Here is an 18,073-nt window from a genome sequence, read left to right as displayed (position 1 = left end):
AAAAAATGGAGTAAAATAGGGGATCAAAATAAATGACATGGAACTGCACATGTTGCAGCTCACATAAATACAGTTATGTGTGTGTGCAGGTATGTCCATAATAACAAATATAAACTGTATTTGTTATTATGAATTGTGAGCACATCCGTTTGCAGCACACTGATTTGTATATGTCCTTGTGTAAGCAAGGAAGTTGAAGCACCTGTGAATTATCTAGTTAATGCGTATCTTTGTCCTCCAGTGTCCAAAACAGCCACAGCGTTAAGGGTCATTTACATACAGCTAGCTATAGGCCAGCCACTGTTTTAAAAGCTTACATATAAAGGCATATAGCTCTCAAAACCGTCCTATGAAATGGGTTATTTATCCCCATTTTACAGATGGAGAAGCTGAGACATTGGTTATACAACTTGCCCAAGGTCACAGAGCTTGAATCTAGGATGATAGGGCCATGATTTGAACCCAGGCAGTGCAAGTCTAGAATCTGTGCTCTAAACCACTATTCCGGGGGACATAAAAGAGGCAAGTGGCATGTGAGCAAATGCAATTAATAATAATCTAATCAATACAATGCTCCTCTCTTTTATTTCAGATATGAGAAATGAGTGTTGGACGTCGAAGAATAAAGTTGTTGGGAATCCTGATGATGGTAAATGTCTTCATTTATTTGATTGTGGAAGTCTCCAAAAGCAGTAGCCAAGAAAAAAATGGAAAAGGGGAAGTAATAATACCCAAAGACAAGTTCTGGAAGATATCTGACCCTCCCAAGGCATATTGGAACAGGGAACAAGAAAAGCTGAACAGGAAGTACAATCCCATTTTGAACATGTTAGCCAACCAGACAGGGGAAGCATACGGATTTTCCAACATAAGCCATCTGAATTATTGTGAACCTGACCTGAGGGTCACGTCAGTAGTTTCAGGTTTCGACAGTTTGCCAGACAGATTTAAAGACTTTCTGTTGTATTTGAGATGTCGAAATTATTCACTGCTTATAGACCAACCTGATAAGTGTGCAAAGAAGCCCTTCTTATTGCTGGCGATTAAGTCCCTTACTTCACATTTCGACAGAAGGCAAGCAATTCGGGAATCTTGGGGCAAAGAAACCAATGTGGGGAACCAAACAATGGTGCGAGTCTTCTTACTGGGCCAGACCTCCCCAGAGGACAACCATCCTGACCTTTCAGATATGCTGAAATTTGAGAGTGAGAAACACCAAGACATTCTTATGTGGAACTACAGAGACACCTTCTTCAACTTATCTCTGAAAGAAGTACTCTTTCTCAGGTGGGTGAGCACTTCCTGCCCAAATGCTGAGTTCGTGTTCAAGGGTGATGATGATGTTTTTGTGAACACCCATCACATCCTGAATTACTTGAATAGCTTATCCAAGAACAAAGCCAAAGATTTGTTTATAGGTGATGTGATTCACAATGCTGGACCTCATCGGGATAAGAAACTCAAGTACTACATCCCGGAAGTTGTTTACACTGGCGTCTACCCACCTTATGCAGGGGGAGGTGGATTCCTGTACTCCGGCCACCTGGCCCTGAGGCTATACAATGTAACTGACCAGGTCCTTCTCTACCCCATCGATGACGTTTATACTGGAATGTGCCTTCAGAAACTTGGCCTCGTTCCAGAGAAACACAAAGGCTTCAGGACATTTGATATAGAAGAGAAAAACAGGAATAACATTTGTTCCTATGTAGGTTTGATGTTGGTACATAGTAGAAAACCTCAAGAGATGATTGATATTTGGTCTCGGTTGCAAAATGCTCATTTAAGTTGCTAAATTATGTACTAAACTAAATTTTGCATAGAAAGATGTATCTCGAATAGTTCCCATGTTGTGTTCTCTCACATTAGAGGTAATTTCTATGTAAAACCATCAAAACTGCCTTTATGAGTAGTATTCATATGAGGGCCTCTAAACCTTTCAATGTAGTACTTTCTGAAGAGGGAAAGCAGAAGATCCTAATTTTTATGTAGGATATGACAGGACGAATGGTTCTGACCCTTCCTGCTGGCTAGTGGTCATTATTTTCTAACTTGTCCCCCTTGTCATCTGAAATCATGTTTCTGGAATCTGATCGTGTTAAGTTATTTTTGTTTTGCCCTCATATGATGGTAATCCTATTCCCCATTATAATGAGTGAATTATCTGCATTTTAGGTATTCATAAACCTACTGGCTACAAAGACACTGTTATATATGACTCAATGCTTTTTGTGAAATGGAATTACATTTATTTTCATGAAATTTGGATGAATTTTTTAAATAGTCTGGAAAAGTTAACTTCTGTTGAAATTTCCTGCTGCCCCAACATTTCCTTGGGTTAATCTAGTCAGTTTTGCAAAATGGGAATCACCGTGTGACATTCATCCAGTTTTATCTTGTTATGGTCTTTTGGTCATAATAAGGAGGAAGCTTAACTATCTTGTATTTCATTTGCTGGGTGGTATCGTGATAGTTCTCTCTTTTTTAGTATTTGAAAATAATGAGTATGATTCCATAATCTTCAAACTGAAGATTGAATTGACCCTGGTAACCATATTGTGTTTATGATTTTTCATTGTGGACCAGGAAAGCGTATGTAACTTTTGAACTTTAAGTGAAAAGATTGAAGTTGCAGACCTTTTTATCAGTGGTTTGTCAGTTTAAAACTGCAGAATTCTGTTCTTGCCACATGATTACATGTTGCTTATACAAAATTATTATCCTGAGTAGTGACTGCTTTCCTGTTTCAGTGTAGAAGTGCCTGTGTTTTTATTTATTGTTCAGACCAAATACCAAAACATTTTCTTAAATATATTTTGTGTAATATTTTATTTGTATACAGTGTTGTTGATTAATTATTTAACTAGAGCATGGTATTTTAAGTAGTAAGTATAACATATGTTAAATAAAGTTAATTGTTATTTTTGAATTAAAAAATTTTGGGGGGGATATGAACTAGAATTCTGCCAAACTGTTGCTATATATACTGTCTTGTAACATGCTTTCTTGAGACATTTTTGTGTTATAGATATGAAGATTCTTACCACATGTGATACTGGGGACTGTAAGAAGATTGAAATAAAGTCACCATATTTTTAATTGTCACGTGTAATGTGTAACCTGTAATCTCTGTTTCCAGCATTTAATTACATTTTCCCCAAAGAGGCCATTTTTTCCCCCAGAAACTATTACAGTAATATTGAACTATACCTTTTCATCTGTCTTTGTATTTAAAATTCTTAAAAGTGCTTTCCCATGTAGAGTCTTTAGGGAGGAGTATGAATACTTATTTACGCTTCCACTTTCAGTGAGTATAAAAGATTTAACTCTTTATACTCACTGAAAATGGTGTGAGTGGAATGGAGCAGCATCTTAAAGAGTCTATCATCCTAAGCCATGTCCATTTTGGGGTTTGTATCCACGGTGATGAAACATGGAGCAGCTTTGACCACTCAAGTTTCTTTCCTAGACTTTTGTTGAGAAGAAACTGCTAAAGCTCAATTAAAAACAAGTATGCATTGGCTGAAACTCCAAAAACAGAAGGATTAGTGTTGTGAGAACATGTAGCACACTGTCCTCTCCTAATGGGAATGTTGAGGCCATACATGTGAGCGAGTATGAGGGCACAGATACTTGATATGGGTTTGAAGATTTGTAAGCTTGGTCCTTCTAAAGGGTTCATGTGCCTGCATCTGATCTCTCTGCTCCAGTGGTTGTGAGTAGAGGGTGGTGGCCACATCACCACATCAGGTTTAGAGACTAGTAATGAAGCTCTCAGAGCATTCATAGGCATTTGGTTCACAAATTGCTTGTGTCCATGTAACTTGACCATCTGTTCTTAAGTAATAGATTTCTCCTCTGAGGAAGATTTAATTTTTTTCTTTTAGGGAGTCTCCTTCACTGAGATTTCAAGTCTACAGAGAAAGAAGAGATGTAGCAGGTTTTGAAACATGTTTGGAGGACCACTGAGGGCCTTTGGTGAGCCTCTTCTTGACATGTGCCATTATTCGAACATCAGTCCTTGGTGCTAACAATGTCTGGTGGGTGAGATGCTCTCTGGCTCTTCTTTATTTGACAGAAGCTCTCATGCAGTTGTTACCTGAGCCCACAACACTGGTCATCGACCTCATGGGATGACCCTTTTCAGCAAAGGGATACTAGATGTTACAGCTTTCCACATGCTTGGGCTCAGTGTTGGTACTGACTGATCCCGTGCAAGGGCTTTTGGTGCCCATGAGCTGGATTCTCACCTGAGCTTCCATCTCTTGGATGTAAGCATCACAGCCTAATTCATTCTTGGAGAGCTGTTCAATAACTGAGGCCTCAGTGGAAACTGCTTTTTGGACCTTTTTTCATGGTTATTCCCAAGTCATGTTGTTTTTGAGTTTGAGGGTTTTTGAGTTTGAGGGTCAAAAAGGCTAAATGAGCATTGCCAGAGTTTGGACTTTTCATAAACCCAACTACACCTTAAGAGGAAGAGGATGAAAGAGACCAGAATGGCTCATTTCCATCCCTGACCCTGCTTTCCTTTCTTGAGTTGGTTGAGAGAGAATGGAAAAGAAGGGCAGGAAGTTTGAGTCTCACTTGAAGTTGAATCCAGAATTAAAGGCACCCAAAGGGTGACCACCTCCTACTTTTCTACTCCTGATTGGTATGGTCTGGAAGTCTGATGTTCTGGGTTATCTTGTTTCCCTTAGATGCAGGAAGGGAGAAAGCATTTATGAAGGTAAAGGATGGCTTATTTTCACTTCCAGGAAAGCTGAAATGAAAGAAGCCTTTACTTGGGCCAAAAGTTAACTTTTCTGTGATTTGCCTTAAGAAAAATGTCAGATGAAGTAAAAATTCTTGTTTAGAACAGGAAAGTAAATACTTCATGTGCTGGGCTGTCTAGATTATAGGATAAATTCATTTTTCCTTTATGTTAATTCTATATTAGTTTTATTTTTTAAATGCTAGGGTCATCTGCCAAGTAATTTTGAAACTGAGCTTTACCTAATTAGAGTTAACAATCTGAAAAATTAAAATATTTATCATGATTTATTTAGGTCTCAATACACTTGAAAGTTTTTTTGCCCTTAGTATCTTTTTTTATAAATGTATTTATTTATTTATTTTTGGCTGCGTTGGGTCTTCATTGCTGTGCGTGGGCTTTCTCTGGTTGCGGTGAGTGGGGGCTACTCTTCACTGTGGTGCACGGGCTTCTCATTGCGGTGGCTTCTCTTGTTGCGGAGCACAAGGTCTAGGCGTGCGGGCTTCAGTAGTTGTAGCTTGCAGGCTCAGTAGTTGTGGCTCGCGGGATCTAGAGCGCAGGCTCAGTAGTTGTGGTGCATGGGCTCAGTTGCTCCATGGCATGTGGGATCTTCCCAGACCAGGGCTCGAACCCATGTCCACTGCATTGGCAGGTGGATTCTTAACCACTGCGCCACCAGGGAAGCCCACCCTTAATATCTTGAAAGGTAGAGGCCAAGAATGAGGCACTTTTGTCTTTAAGGAGGCCCTAAAATCTTGTTTGTTCACATCACATGAAATTCCATATTTATTAATTGTAAGATTCAGTACTTTTTATATACCACTAAAAAGCCCAATACGATTTGTATCAATTGTACAATATGCCTCAATTGCGGGGGTGTTAAAAAATGAAATATTACATCTTAGAATAATTGAAGTACTGCATTAGTGTGTGTGTGTGTGTGTGTGTGTGTGTATGCCCTTAAATTGAAAGATGAAGCCTCATTTAGCTTTATTTGAAAGATGGAGCCCTGTTTGGGTTTATTTCCTGCTTCTCTCACTTTAATCTGTGTTTAGGAATTTTCACCCAAGCAACCATAGTAGTGGCTTCTGAGCTTTGGCAGTTGTTTCTTCCTGTCTGTTGTGCATTGTGAAAGGGAATGTATTGATTGCGCTGAAGCAGCAGAAGTAGAGTTTTTAATTTGATTGTAATCCAAGGGCTTATTTCGAAGTCAGGGGCCAGGCGGTTGAACAATGGTGCTTGCAGCTTCCCGACAGCTGCCCTGTATCAGGGAAATGCTCTTTCATCCTACGCAAGCAGTAAGCCGGCCACATGAAGAACTTGCATCCTCAGTGTCAGCATGGGCTCACTCATTGCTCTGGAATCCTACCATCCTGTATACAGCCCATTGCTAGCCTGTCTTCAACTAACACTCTCTTCTAGCTCATCATCCAAGCCCTTCCCCAAATTGGCTTTCCTAACCATTCTATTGAAAGGCCATCAGTAACTCTGATCCTGATACCAACTTCAACCACCTCTTCTTTTAAAATAATTATATCAAAATAAAAAGATATTATCCTACCCTTGGTTGGGGTTCTTCCAGAAACAGATCTTAAAGAGGAGGATTCTAGGTCAAGTTAGTGTTTTGGGAAATGCAGGTGCATGGTCCATGGTGAAGTGATGTTGGGAAGGCAGACAGCCAATAAGAGTGTGTGTTAAGCCAACAGGTACCATGGAACTGGAGCTCAGCCCCTGGGGTATCTCTGAAGAACAGTCCAGAAAACTTGCGTCAGAAGGACCCCTCCTCCATCCCTGGTGGGGGGGAGGGGCTGGGCTATTTTTTGTAATAGTTCTATTGAGACATTCAAGTGTGCTATGATTTTGAGTAGATTAGGGTTGTGCTGTAACTATCATTACAGTCCATGACAGAAACAATTTAGTTTTCAGTCATAACTGTTCTATTACTTAGCCCTTTACAGAAATTATTTATTTTGGCTCTGTCTTTTACTTTTTAAAAAAATTTCCAAAGCAATATCTTGTTCTCTGAATACTCCTCTTTTCATAGCCGCCTATTCTTTATGGATGCAATGACTTCCTATAAGAAAATAAATTAGACTTTTATTTTGATAATCCACAGATTTTCTAAGGGCTTGATTATGAAGAGAATATTAAGTGATTATTTGCCATTTTTGTGAACGAAGGATTGAACTGACTTTATAAGTTCCTGAGAAGGATTTCTTTTTCAAGGCTATTCACCCAAAAGGCCACTTCCCTGCATTTGGAGTGAGGGTTTGTATGCGTGTGTGTCTTGGTTTAGGCCGATGTCCTTTCAGGGGCTGAGCAGGTGGGAAACAGGTAGATTTGACACCAGAAGCTGGAGCTGCCTTAACCTTTTTTGCTCTGGGCTTGTTTGGGGTGTTCTGCTTAGCTTCTCCCAACCCACATACTGCATCTCTGCTCAGTTCAGGGAACATTTCCTAGCATGTAAGCATCTGAGCTCATGCTCACCCAACTTGTGTATATATGTGTGTGCACGTGCGTGCGTGTGTGCGTGTGTGTGTGTGTGTTTGGTGGGGGGCAGTACTGGTCCAGATGGTGTGCAGCCAGGCCCTCAGTCAAATCACCTCCATTGCTTCCTCGAACCTGGGAGCTTCTGTGGGGCTCCCATGGGAAGGCCGGCCACGTATCCCCTGCAGCGTTTTCTCGTTCATGTTCTGGACTGTGCTTTCCTTCTTGTTTGTCCGTTAATACAGTTCTGTGTGTTCCATCTCCGAGAGGAAATCTTTCTGTTGCTGGTACCTTGTTCGTTGCCAGTGCTGCCTTGGCTTTCTTCATTTTTGTCTCCCTTATTGTCATTTCAAGGTGATTTTAGTGGTGGGAGGAGGCCAGCGCTTCTGACCGCGCTCTATTCTGAACTGGGGTCCCCAGGCTGTTCCTCCTAGCCCCTGACCTCTGCGGCCTTTCACCCCACGCTCTCCTGCCCACCCTGTGCGACAGGCACTCCTCACCCATATGCGCCACCGCAAAATCCTCTGCTCCTTCATCCTGTCAGCTCCCTGGTTCTGAGCTGCCCACGCTGCTCCCACAGCCTCCTGCCGGGCCTCTCCCTTAGGGTCCTCCTGCTGCATCGCTCCCCAGTATTCCCACCACTGAACCCCACTCTTCAGTCTACCTCCAGTGAAGAAACCAATGGGAAACCTTCCAAGTTCATTTCTTGCCCACCTCTCCTCCTCTGCCACCCTCCTGCCCGTCACTCAGTTCCTCCTCTGCAGGACCTGCCTACCTGGCTTCTCCCTGTAGGGACAGATCTGCCTTGAAGCCGAGCACACTCTCGGGGTCACCCTTGTCCACTTTATAGACTTAGGGTCACAGTCAGACCCCCCAGATGTCCCCCCTGCCCCCACCCCCCATCCTGGGGAAATGGGTCTCTGAGGCCCCAGGTCTGGGGGAGGCCTTACAAAATGGGAGGGGTTCCATTTTATGGTTTCTACGGTAAATTTTCCCCTGACTTAAAAGGACTGTCCCTTGGCTCCTGGTCTCTTTGAATGCTTTTACCTCTGGGGCAGGTAGGGGTCGGGTGCAGACCTTCAGTTCCCCTCCAAGTGGCTCTGGGTTGCCCAGGAGCGTGGTGGATGTTTGAATGCCCCTCCGATCAAGGAAGAAGATTAGTATTCAAGGTCAGTTCCTTTGTTGTCGGGGCAGAGCACTTGCTACCTTGCCTTGTCCTTGTCGGTATCTGCCCTGTGCTCCCCCTCAAAGCACCCTCAACCCTCCTCTGACTGCCTTGGCACGAGGCCTCTCCTTCCACCCCTTGTTAGTCTTTATTATCCTGGTGGTGACAACGGGAACTGGCCTGAAAGGGCCTGGGCCAGAGCTGTCTCCCCCTGCCCTGTCCTCCATGCTGTCCCCTGTGCAGCAGCTACTGACGGGTGGGGTGGGAGTGAGGGCTGGCCCAGGGAAGGGGGCTCTGTGGCTTGTTCACAGACACCCAGCCCTGCCCAGGTAGCACCCCTTCAGCTGCCCAAAATTCCTGAGTGGGCAGGAGGGAGGTGGCCAGGCCTTCCTCGCCTTGGTCTGGTCCTACCCAAGCTCTCCCTGGACAAAGGCCCGGCGCTTGCCTCCTTTGAATCAGTGGCCCTCTGGACTCTTCTCCTCTCGTTCAAGGGTTCAAGGCACTGGGCTCAGAATGCCTTTTCCCACTTGCCCCACCTCATTGCAAAGTGGGATACAGTCATGACATGTTAACCAATCACTGGATGATTTATTTCCAGTCTGTGGGTAGAGAAGAGGATGGAAACAGAATTTTGTTGGCACGTCGCAAAGTTAGCCAAGGGGCAGGCTTGGAGGGGCCTAGCAGGAAACCTCACTGTGCAGAGACCCAGGGTCAGACAACAGGTACCACGGTCCAGAATGGCAACAAGGCTCAAGTCCTGTCTGTACTGCCCATCAGAACCTTGAGGCCCAGCACACTGAAGCGACAGTCAGTCAGGAACCAGAATTGCAAATTGTGTGGCCTCTGGTCTGCTCTTATCCTCCTGGCTGGTGAGATGGGAGAACCCCAGAGAGGCACAAGGAGAAAAGAACCAAGAAAACGATCAGACCTGGGCAATCCCGAACCTCTTAAATAGCAGTAATCTCACATGTATTTTTCCTCTTGTGGGATGTAAGAAATGAGTATTGAGGGCTAAAGTTGTCGGGTTTAGAGTTGGTGGGAAATGCCTTTATTTATTTGATTTCGAAAGCCTCCCAGAGTGAGTCACTGTGGAAGGAATGAAGAAGAGGGGAGGGGCTGTGATGCATGGTCAGAAAAGCTAGAGAAACTTCTCACTCATGGCGTTCTGCTGGATTGGAGAACAAGATGAACAGAAGATGCAGCACAACCCCATGGAGAGCCCGCTGGCCCATGAGGCGGGGGAGGGGCGTTTCATGGCCTGTCTTGCTGGTCACACTTCCAGAAATCGCAGAGGTGCTTATTGGAATGAGCTGGCACGGTCCCTGCAACTGAGTACCTGCTCAACAAATAGGAGCTATTATAACAATTTAAAAAACTCGCCTGTGGCAGAGTTTTAATAATATGGCAAACAAAATATTTTCTGCTTTACTCAAAGTCTGGGCACTTTTCATTGCCGGTAGACCAACCCTATAAGTTATTCTTCTGAGATGGGATTGATTTGTTTGGGGAATCTTGCACTTAGAAAACTTGAAATTCAAAAATAATTTAAAAATTTTAATTTTGAATTAATTTTTTGTTTCCAGAAAAGTTGTAGAGCAGAGAGTATCCATATATGTCCACCCAACTTTCCCTAACGTTAACGTCTTACATAACCACATCACGATCAAAATGAATATCAACCAACCAACAACAGGAAATCAGTACTGCTCTAATTCTATTACCTACACTACAGACCTTATGGGGATTTTACTAGTTTTTTCCACTAATGTCCATTAGACTCCTGTTCAAGGTCCCACATTACATGTAGTTATTTTTCCTTGGCCTTCTGCAATCTATTAGTTTCTAAACCTTTCCTTGCCTTTCCTGACTTTAATCTTTTTGAAGTGTACTCGTTATTTGTACGATGTCCTTCAACTTGGGCTTGTCTGATGTTTTCTCACGATTTGCATGAGGTTTTGTATTTTTGGCAAGAATACCACAGAGGTGGTGTTTTGTCCTCAGTGCATCCTGTTGGGGGCTCCTGGTGTCAATATGTCCCATTCCTGGCAATTTTAACCTTTGTTTAACCTGGTTTCTCCTCTGTAAGGTACTTTCTCTTTGTAGTTAAGAAATATCTTGGAGGGCATTTGTACATTTAAAGCTAACAAATGACTGAGTTAATGCATCTAAAGCACTTAAGGCCTGGCGTGTAGTAAGTGCTCAAGGAATATAGCTGTTGTTTTTTTCGTCATCACTTTTATTGCTGCCACCATCCCAGTTCTGTCCCTGGTTTTCCTCTGGTGTTGGCTACCTTTACTGTTCCCTTCATTATCCTCTGCATACCCTGCTGATCCAACCTGCACTGGTCACTTCCTCACATTGGGGTTGGCTTTCTCATTCAAAAGACATTCATTCCTGTCTGTGGCCTCAGGAAGGGCACAGAAGAGCTGGAGGCCTCTTGGCACATGGGGGTCGGGGCGGGGCAAGAGCCTATTTTTACTCCAGGGTGAGGGGGAAGCCTGCTAACAGGAGGAGTGCTCAATGTCTCTGTGGGATGTGCTTACTTTAGAGGGGGCCTTGGCTGGGGAGGCCGGCTGGCTCATATCATTCACGGTGGAAGTCTGGACCAGAACCCGAGGACCCACCGTCACACTCCTTGTGGACCTGCAGGGACAGGATGAAGGAGACCCCACCTGGCTGAGGCCTTGAAGCAGGAATGAGCCAGAGGCAGACCTCCTTCTATAGAAGGTGGTAGAGTTTTCTCCAGCGAGGTGGTGGGTTGCTGCTCTGAGCCACCTTCAGGGGTCCTTCTAAGGGGGAGGGTCAGGGGTGGAGGGAGCCCTGAGCCCTCCCTTCCTGCACAATGCCCAAGTAAAGCAACGCTGGCTCCACCTAGATGAGAGCAGGGGCTCCTCAGCCAAGGTCAGGAGATGCCAGTGCTCTCAAGGAAGCCTGCTACAAACTGCTTTCCAGGAGGTTCCTTGTCCTTCTAGCACACACAGTTTTGTTTGCAGAATGGCTTTTCTTGGCAGCCTTCTCAGCCTCCCAGACTCTTCCCGTACTTTAGAGCACTCGGGCTCTATTTTGACACAGAGATGAAGTTTTGCATGTTTGAAAATAGCTGCCATGCAGAGGACTGTTGTAGCTACTGTTTTTGCCTGCAGCACACTTTTCTCCATCCTCCTTCTGGAAACAGACTGAGCCCCGGGACTGGAAGGTTGGGCATGTGACCAATCAGGACCCGCGGGAGTCCTCCCAGCGCTGGGAGAGGGGTGCTCTTCTTCGGGGCTGATGGAATTGCCCGGCCAGCTCCCTGACTCTCTTCATGAAGCTTCCCATCGGCAGAGGAAACAAACAAGGGCGACTCGTGTGGAAGCAGGAAGCGGGGGTGGAAAGGGCGATGGTGACACATGGTAGCGTTTGAGCCCTGGGTCCACGTCCACCGTCTGCCCTTACCAGCTATGTGAGTCAATGCGTTCCTTTCCTCTCAAGCTCGTCGGGGTTGGGTTTCTTGGTCCTGGCTGACGCCAAGAAGCCTAGTTCCTTCCCTGAGTTCTAGGTTGAGCCCAGCTGTGGATGCCTCCAGATTCCTACACCAAGGCACCCAATTTCAGGTCGATTTCTCCCAGGAGGCAGCTGGGGATGGGAGTTGATGTACTTGTCTTAGGCCAAAGAATCTGGATGGAAAGATCTAGGAAGCAGGCAGCAGGGAGTAGGAAGTAATCTCCTTTCTCCCAGCGTGTGTTCAGCGCCAGTCTGGAGATCCCCGGATGAGAGAGTTTACAGCTTCTCTTTCAGGGTCAAGTTTATAGGCTCAGTTTATAAGTGTTAGCTCTGGTTGACATGTGAAGAGCCAAAAAAAGAAAAGGAAGAGGCGTGTGTGCACTCACGTGAGTGTGTGCGTGTGTAAAATCCAGTTCCTTAGGAGAAGAAGATGCTGGTGGGCTGGGAGAAGATTGGGGAGGGGGAGGTGCTTAGCTGCGTCTACAGCCAGTGTGTGGGGTGAGGGTACCCCCAAGGGGCCTCACAGTCAGATGAGGGAGACCCTGGCAGCTGCAGTGGGGTAACGAGCAGCTGGTACCAGCTGTGAGGGGAAGGTGGGTGGGTGCTCATTAGAAGGTTCTGTGCTCCAAGCTGCACAGGACTCTCCGGGGCCTGAGCGAGCTGGGGCTGGACAGCATACAGCTGCGGAGGTTGGAACCATCCCCTGCTTTCATAATCGATGTGACCATTCCTGAAAGTGTGCTTGGTGTTGGCAGGCGTGGGGAGGCGAGACCTCTGGGCCTGTTGGAGGGTGTGACTGTGTTGCCGCTGGGTGCAAAGTGCTCTGGCTGCTGGGAGGGGAGTTCAGTGCATCTGTGAGATGTGATCCATTGAGCCCAGTCCCGGTTTCCTCCTTCAGTTCACAGTTGAGGCAGGCGAGGCTTAAGAAGTTATGTCAACTCAAGTTCACACAACCAGCAAGTCAGGACCCAGAACTTATACTTGGGGCGTCTGACTCCAAAGTGTAAGGGCTTTACCTCGCTGTGGGACTGTCTCCCTGGGCCTGCCAGAGGAGGACATGCAAGGCCATCACTGTCCCAGGAAATGCCACTAGCGCTGTGGCATCTCTGCCCAGGTCCCCGGCCCTGAGCTTGTATTTGCCCTTTGGCCTCTGACCCCACTGTCCAGAGATATATTTCCCTCCATGGGCCACCTAACTCAGGTTTTGTCTTCTGAGAGTCTGACCCCAGCCCCACCCTGGTGCCCCACTGTGCAGAGCCTGGGGTTCTACTCACAGACCCACAGTGTTTGTTGATGAAGGTGTGTGGCCACGGAGAAGATGTGTTAGTCGGTGAAAAAAACTGAGGCTCACAGAGCATGTGACCTTTTCATTTCAAATAGGCAGTAAAAGGTCAGGCAGGTTAGTGATTGCCTAGGGCTTGGAGGTGATGGAGGAGGGAAATGGGGAGTGACTATTAAGGAGTATGTGGTTTCTTTAGATGAAAATGGTCTAAAATTCATTGTGGTGATGGTTGTACAACTCTGTGAGTATAATAAAAACCATTGAATTGTACACTTCAAAAAGGTGAATTGTGTGGTATGTGAGTTATATCTCAATAAAGTTGCTACTAAAAAAAATAAATTTCACCAAATTTTAAGGGGGAAAAATGGTAAGGCAGGGCCTCAATTCCAAGTCTTGCACAAAACAGACCAAATCAATTGACTCACATTGTTCCCCCAATACCAGTAACGGACACATTGGGCTCTACGACGGTTACTGCCCACTAGACGTGTCCTTTTAATGTTTCCCCCCAGTTGTCCATACATTCCTTCCCAGTTCTGGAGACAGAGGCCTAAGGCCTCTTCTGATGTTGAAATTCTGTAATTGTGATTCCATGATGCTGTGAGACCCCTGCCTGGCCGTGAGCTGGTTGCTTGGAATCAGGGGTGCAGTCAGGGCAAAGGGCTGACGGTCTCTGGGCTCAGTCACTTTGCTGCTTTCCCATCAGTCACCCTGTTAGACTAGGTGTGCACCCAGGATGAGGCCGGTTCTGTCTTGTCCGTCCCTGAGTCCCTGGTGCCTGCTGTCCTGTTCCTCCACTTTATTGGCTTCAGAGCACTGGTTTCTTTTTATTTTTTAATTAATTAATTAATTTAATATTTATTTTTGGCTGTGTTGGTCCTTCATTTCTGTGCGAGGGCTTTCTCCAGTTGCGGCGAGCGGGGGCCACTCTTCATCGCGGTGCGTGGGCCTCTCGCTGTCGTGGCCTCTCCTGTTGGAGAGCATAAGCTCCAGACGCGCAGGCTCAGTAGTTGTGGCTCACGGGCCTAGCCATTCTGCGGCATGTGGGATCTTCCCGGACCGGGGCACGAACCCGTGTCCCCTGCACTGGCAGGCGGATTCCTAACCACTGTGCCACCAGGGAAGCCCAGAGCACTGGTTTCTTTGCACGTAGTCTGCCATCCACACCCACAGGGCAGAGGCATGTCTGTTCTGTTCACCTCTGTACCTGCCCATGACAGGAGCTCAAAGGGTGGGTGTTGAATAAATGAATATACGAAACATAGTAATATTTGTCCATAGAAGATGTATGTGAGTGAATAGATAAGTTTCCCAAGTGTTTTTCCTAAGACTTTTTTACTAACCAGATTGACTGATTTAATTTGAGTTTAATCTTTGTTCTCTTCCACTCAGTTTTCACATGAAAGTAGGTGAAAAGTCCTCTGAGGGCAGGTATCTGTTGTGTTTACCTCTGTATCTTGTCCATAATAGGAGCTTAATAGACAGTTGTTGAATGAATGAATAGATGAACAAGGTAATATTTGTTGAAGGAAGAAAAGGTAGTATAACAAGCAAAATGTCCCCAGAGAGGAAAGGGAGAAAGAGTAGGGGAGTGTTTGTTCCACACAGTTGCTGACTCTTTTTATTTTTTTATTTTTTTAATTGAAGCGTAATTGATTTATAATATTGTGTTAATTTCTGGTGTACAGCAAAATGATTGTTATATATATATATATATATATTCTTTTCCATTAGTTTCATTACACGATACTGAATATAGTTCCCTGTGCTGTAAGTAGGACCTTTTGTTTCTCTGTTTTATATATAGTAGTTTGTATCTGCTAATCCCAAACTCCTAATTTATCCCTCCCTCACCCTCTTTCCCCTTTGGTAACCATAAATTTGTTTTCTATGTCTGTGAGTCTGTTTCTGTTTTGTAAATAAGTTCATTTGTATCATATTTTAGATTCCACATTATAAGTGATATCAGGTGGTATTTGTTGTTCTCTCTCCACACAGTTGCTAAGTCTATTTTTTATTTTATTTTATTTTGATGGGGGGGTGTCACCTGATTTTTTTCCCCAGTTTTGTTGAAATATAATTGATGTACAGCACTGTATAAGTTTAAGGTGTACAGCATAATGATTTGATTTACATACATCATGAAATGATTGCCACAATAAGTTTAGTGAACATCCATCACCTCATATGTATACAAAATAAAAGAAAAAGAAAAAACATATTTGTTCCTTGTGATGAAAACTCTTAGGATTTACTCTCTTAACAATTTTCATATGTAACATACAGCAATGTTAATTATAAAAATCATGTTGTACATGACATCCCTAGTACTTATTTATCTTATACCTGGAAGTTTATGTCTTTTGACACCTTTATCCAATTCCGTCTTCCCCCATCCTCTGCCTCTGGTAACTACAAATCTGATCTCTTTTTCTTTTCTTTTCTTTTCTTTTTTGTGGTAAGCGGGCCTCTCACTGTTGTGGCCTCTCCCGTTGCGGAGCACAGGCTCCGGACGCGCAGGCTCAGCGGCCATGGCTCACGGGCCCAGCCGCTCCTCGGCATGTGGGATCCTCCCGAACCAGGGCACGAACCCACGTCCCCTGCATTGGCAGGCGGACTGTCAACCACTGAGCCACCAGGGAAGCCCCTGATCTCTTTTTCTATGAGTTTATTTGTGTTTGTTTTTTGAAGTGTAATTGACGTACAGCACTATATTTGTTCCTGGTGCACAACATAGTGATTCATTATTTCTATACATTACATAAGTCTAGTTACCATCTTTCACCATATAAAGTTATTATATTATTATTGACTGTATTCCCCTCACCATACATTTCATCCCCATGACTCATTTTTTTTGTAATTGGAAGTTTGTACTTCTTGATCTCCTTCACCTATTTCACTCCTCTCCCCTCTGGCTAACTATTTATTATGTCCTTTCTCTCTGTCCTATCCTGGCCCCTTACATGGACTCAGACTGCCTACACAAGGATAACCTGAAGATAGTAAATACCTGGCCACAGGTGGCAGTCACTTACCTCAAGGACTACCTGGATCACTTCTTGTCCAGTCCTCCAACTCCCATTTGCCTCTGCTCTTAGCTTTGATATCTGTCCCAGTCCTGCATTTAATGACTCATTTTGAGACCTGAATCTCAGCCTGAGACATCTGACTGGAGTCTGGCATTTAATCTCCAGCCCTGCCTATGGTCACAGTAGATGAGACACTCCTAATTTCTGCCCTACCTTGTAGGCCAACCAGCCAGGTTGTATCCTGTCCAGTGTCCCTGCCAGTGGAGGAAGACAGAAAATTAATCTGGAGATGAGCTTCTTCTTGGAGGAGACTCCAAGTGTCTAAACTTAGTGACTTGCTTCTAATCAGTAGAATACGGCAAAGATACTGAGTGTCACTTTCATGATTAGGTTATAAATGATTTCCTGTTAGCAAACTCTCTCTTTTCGTAGTTTTAATGGAGCAAGTTGGACAGGCCTATGTGGCAAGAAACTGAGAGTGGCCTCTGGCCATCTGCCAACTGGGAAATGAGGCCTTAAGTATATCAGCCCTGAAGGAAGTGAATCCTGCCAACAACCACACGAATGGGCTTAGAACTGGCTCATTCCCCAGTTGAGCCTCCAGATGAGACTGCAGACCTGAGGCCAACACACCTTGGTTGCAGCATGGACTCCTCACCCTCAGAAACTGTGAGATAATAAGTGTATGTGAAAGCACTAAGATTTGGTATAATTTGTAACTCAGTGGAGATAACTAATACATTGTGTCCGTTTTGTTTTATGCTCTCCACCAAGAAATAAATTTACTATGAAGCTAGTGAAATTTAAATTTCTGGGCCCCTCACTTGCATCATCCCTTTGTGCAGCCCTGAGAGAGCCCTTAGCAATGTGTTCACATGATCATATGTTTTTGTAAAGTTTATAGAAAATATTTTAACTGCAATTAGTTAGGGTTGGTGCTTCTTGCTACTTCAGCCTTCCTCTTGAGTCTGGTGGTGTGGCAGTGGGGGAGGACATTTTGAGGATTTGACTAAGGGGAAGTTGATTTGAGATACATTTAGTGGGACTTGAGGATGTCTATGTGTGTGGTTTGCAGTTGCTTCTGTGTCAAGTCATGTTGCTAGCAAAGTTTCACATGCTGGTACTTGGCAGAGTTAGGATTCAATCCAAGGTTCATCTCATGGACTTAGCACTAGACTAGGTTGACTTTCATCTTCTCAGTGATTCATTAGTGGCTTTGATTTCTTAACTTAAAGGCATGAGACTCTGCCTTCAGATATGTGCTACATCTGACACTTTTTCCACCTTCTCACCTGGTCTAACACCCTAGTCTTATCACCCATTGACACCATCCCTGTGCCCTTTGCTTGATCCATGGAACTTCTCTTTTTGCTGGGCCTGCCTGTGCTCATACTTCTCCCTCAGTCTGAAATGGCTTCTCCCAAGCACACCTATATAGAGTCTTCCTAAGTTTTTGCTGTCTTGACATGAAATACTGACATAACATAAAACTCATATTAAGCCACTGTGAGGATATTGGTGGCAAAATGGGTGTTGAGTGTAGTCAATTCCAAGAATAAGATGAGTCACTGAACAAGAAAACTTGAAAGTCCCTGAAATTAGATACAGCTCCTATATAAAGGGAACTTGATAGTTTTCCCCAAATTTGGGAAAAATCCTAACAATATACATGGTATTACAAATAATGAATTGTGAAGCTGAAAGACTTTTCTAAACCATCAGTGAAAAGCCAGTTTTGATCAAACATGCTAGAAGAAAGCCTGAGTGATCCTTCTGTTCTCTCTGTAAAAAATCATTTTACAAAATTGTTCTGTGAAGTACGATCAAAGTGTGCAGACCAAAAAATATAGGGAAAAAGTACAACAGAGGTGTCT

At 44.4% G+C, this 18,073-nt stretch overlaps 1 protein-coding gene across 1 annotated transcript; it reads left to right on the top strand.

Moving 5' to 3' along the window:
* Positions 1–601: 601 nt before the first annotated feature.
* Positions 602–1,795, top strand: B3GNT2 (UDP-GlcNAc:betaGal beta-1,3-N-acetylglucosaminyltransferase 2). Its single transcript, XM_065891632.1, has one exon. It carries the CDS (start codon positions 602–604, stop codon positions 1,793–1,795), a length of 1,194 nt encoding a protein of 397 aa, XP_065747704.1.
* The last annotated feature ends 16,278 nt before the right edge of the window (positions 1,796–18,073 follow it).

Source organism: Phocoena phocoena, chromosome 14 (genome assembly GCF_963924675.1).
Source record: "Phocoena phocoena chromosome 14, mPhoPho1.1, whole genome shotgun sequence".
NCBI classification, from domain to species: Eukaryota; Metazoa; Chordata; class Mammalia; order Artiodactyla; family Phocoenidae; genus Phocoena; species Phocoena phocoena.
Note: the sequence above shows the minus strand (reverse complement) of the source record. Positions and strands in the feature narration are given on the sequence as shown.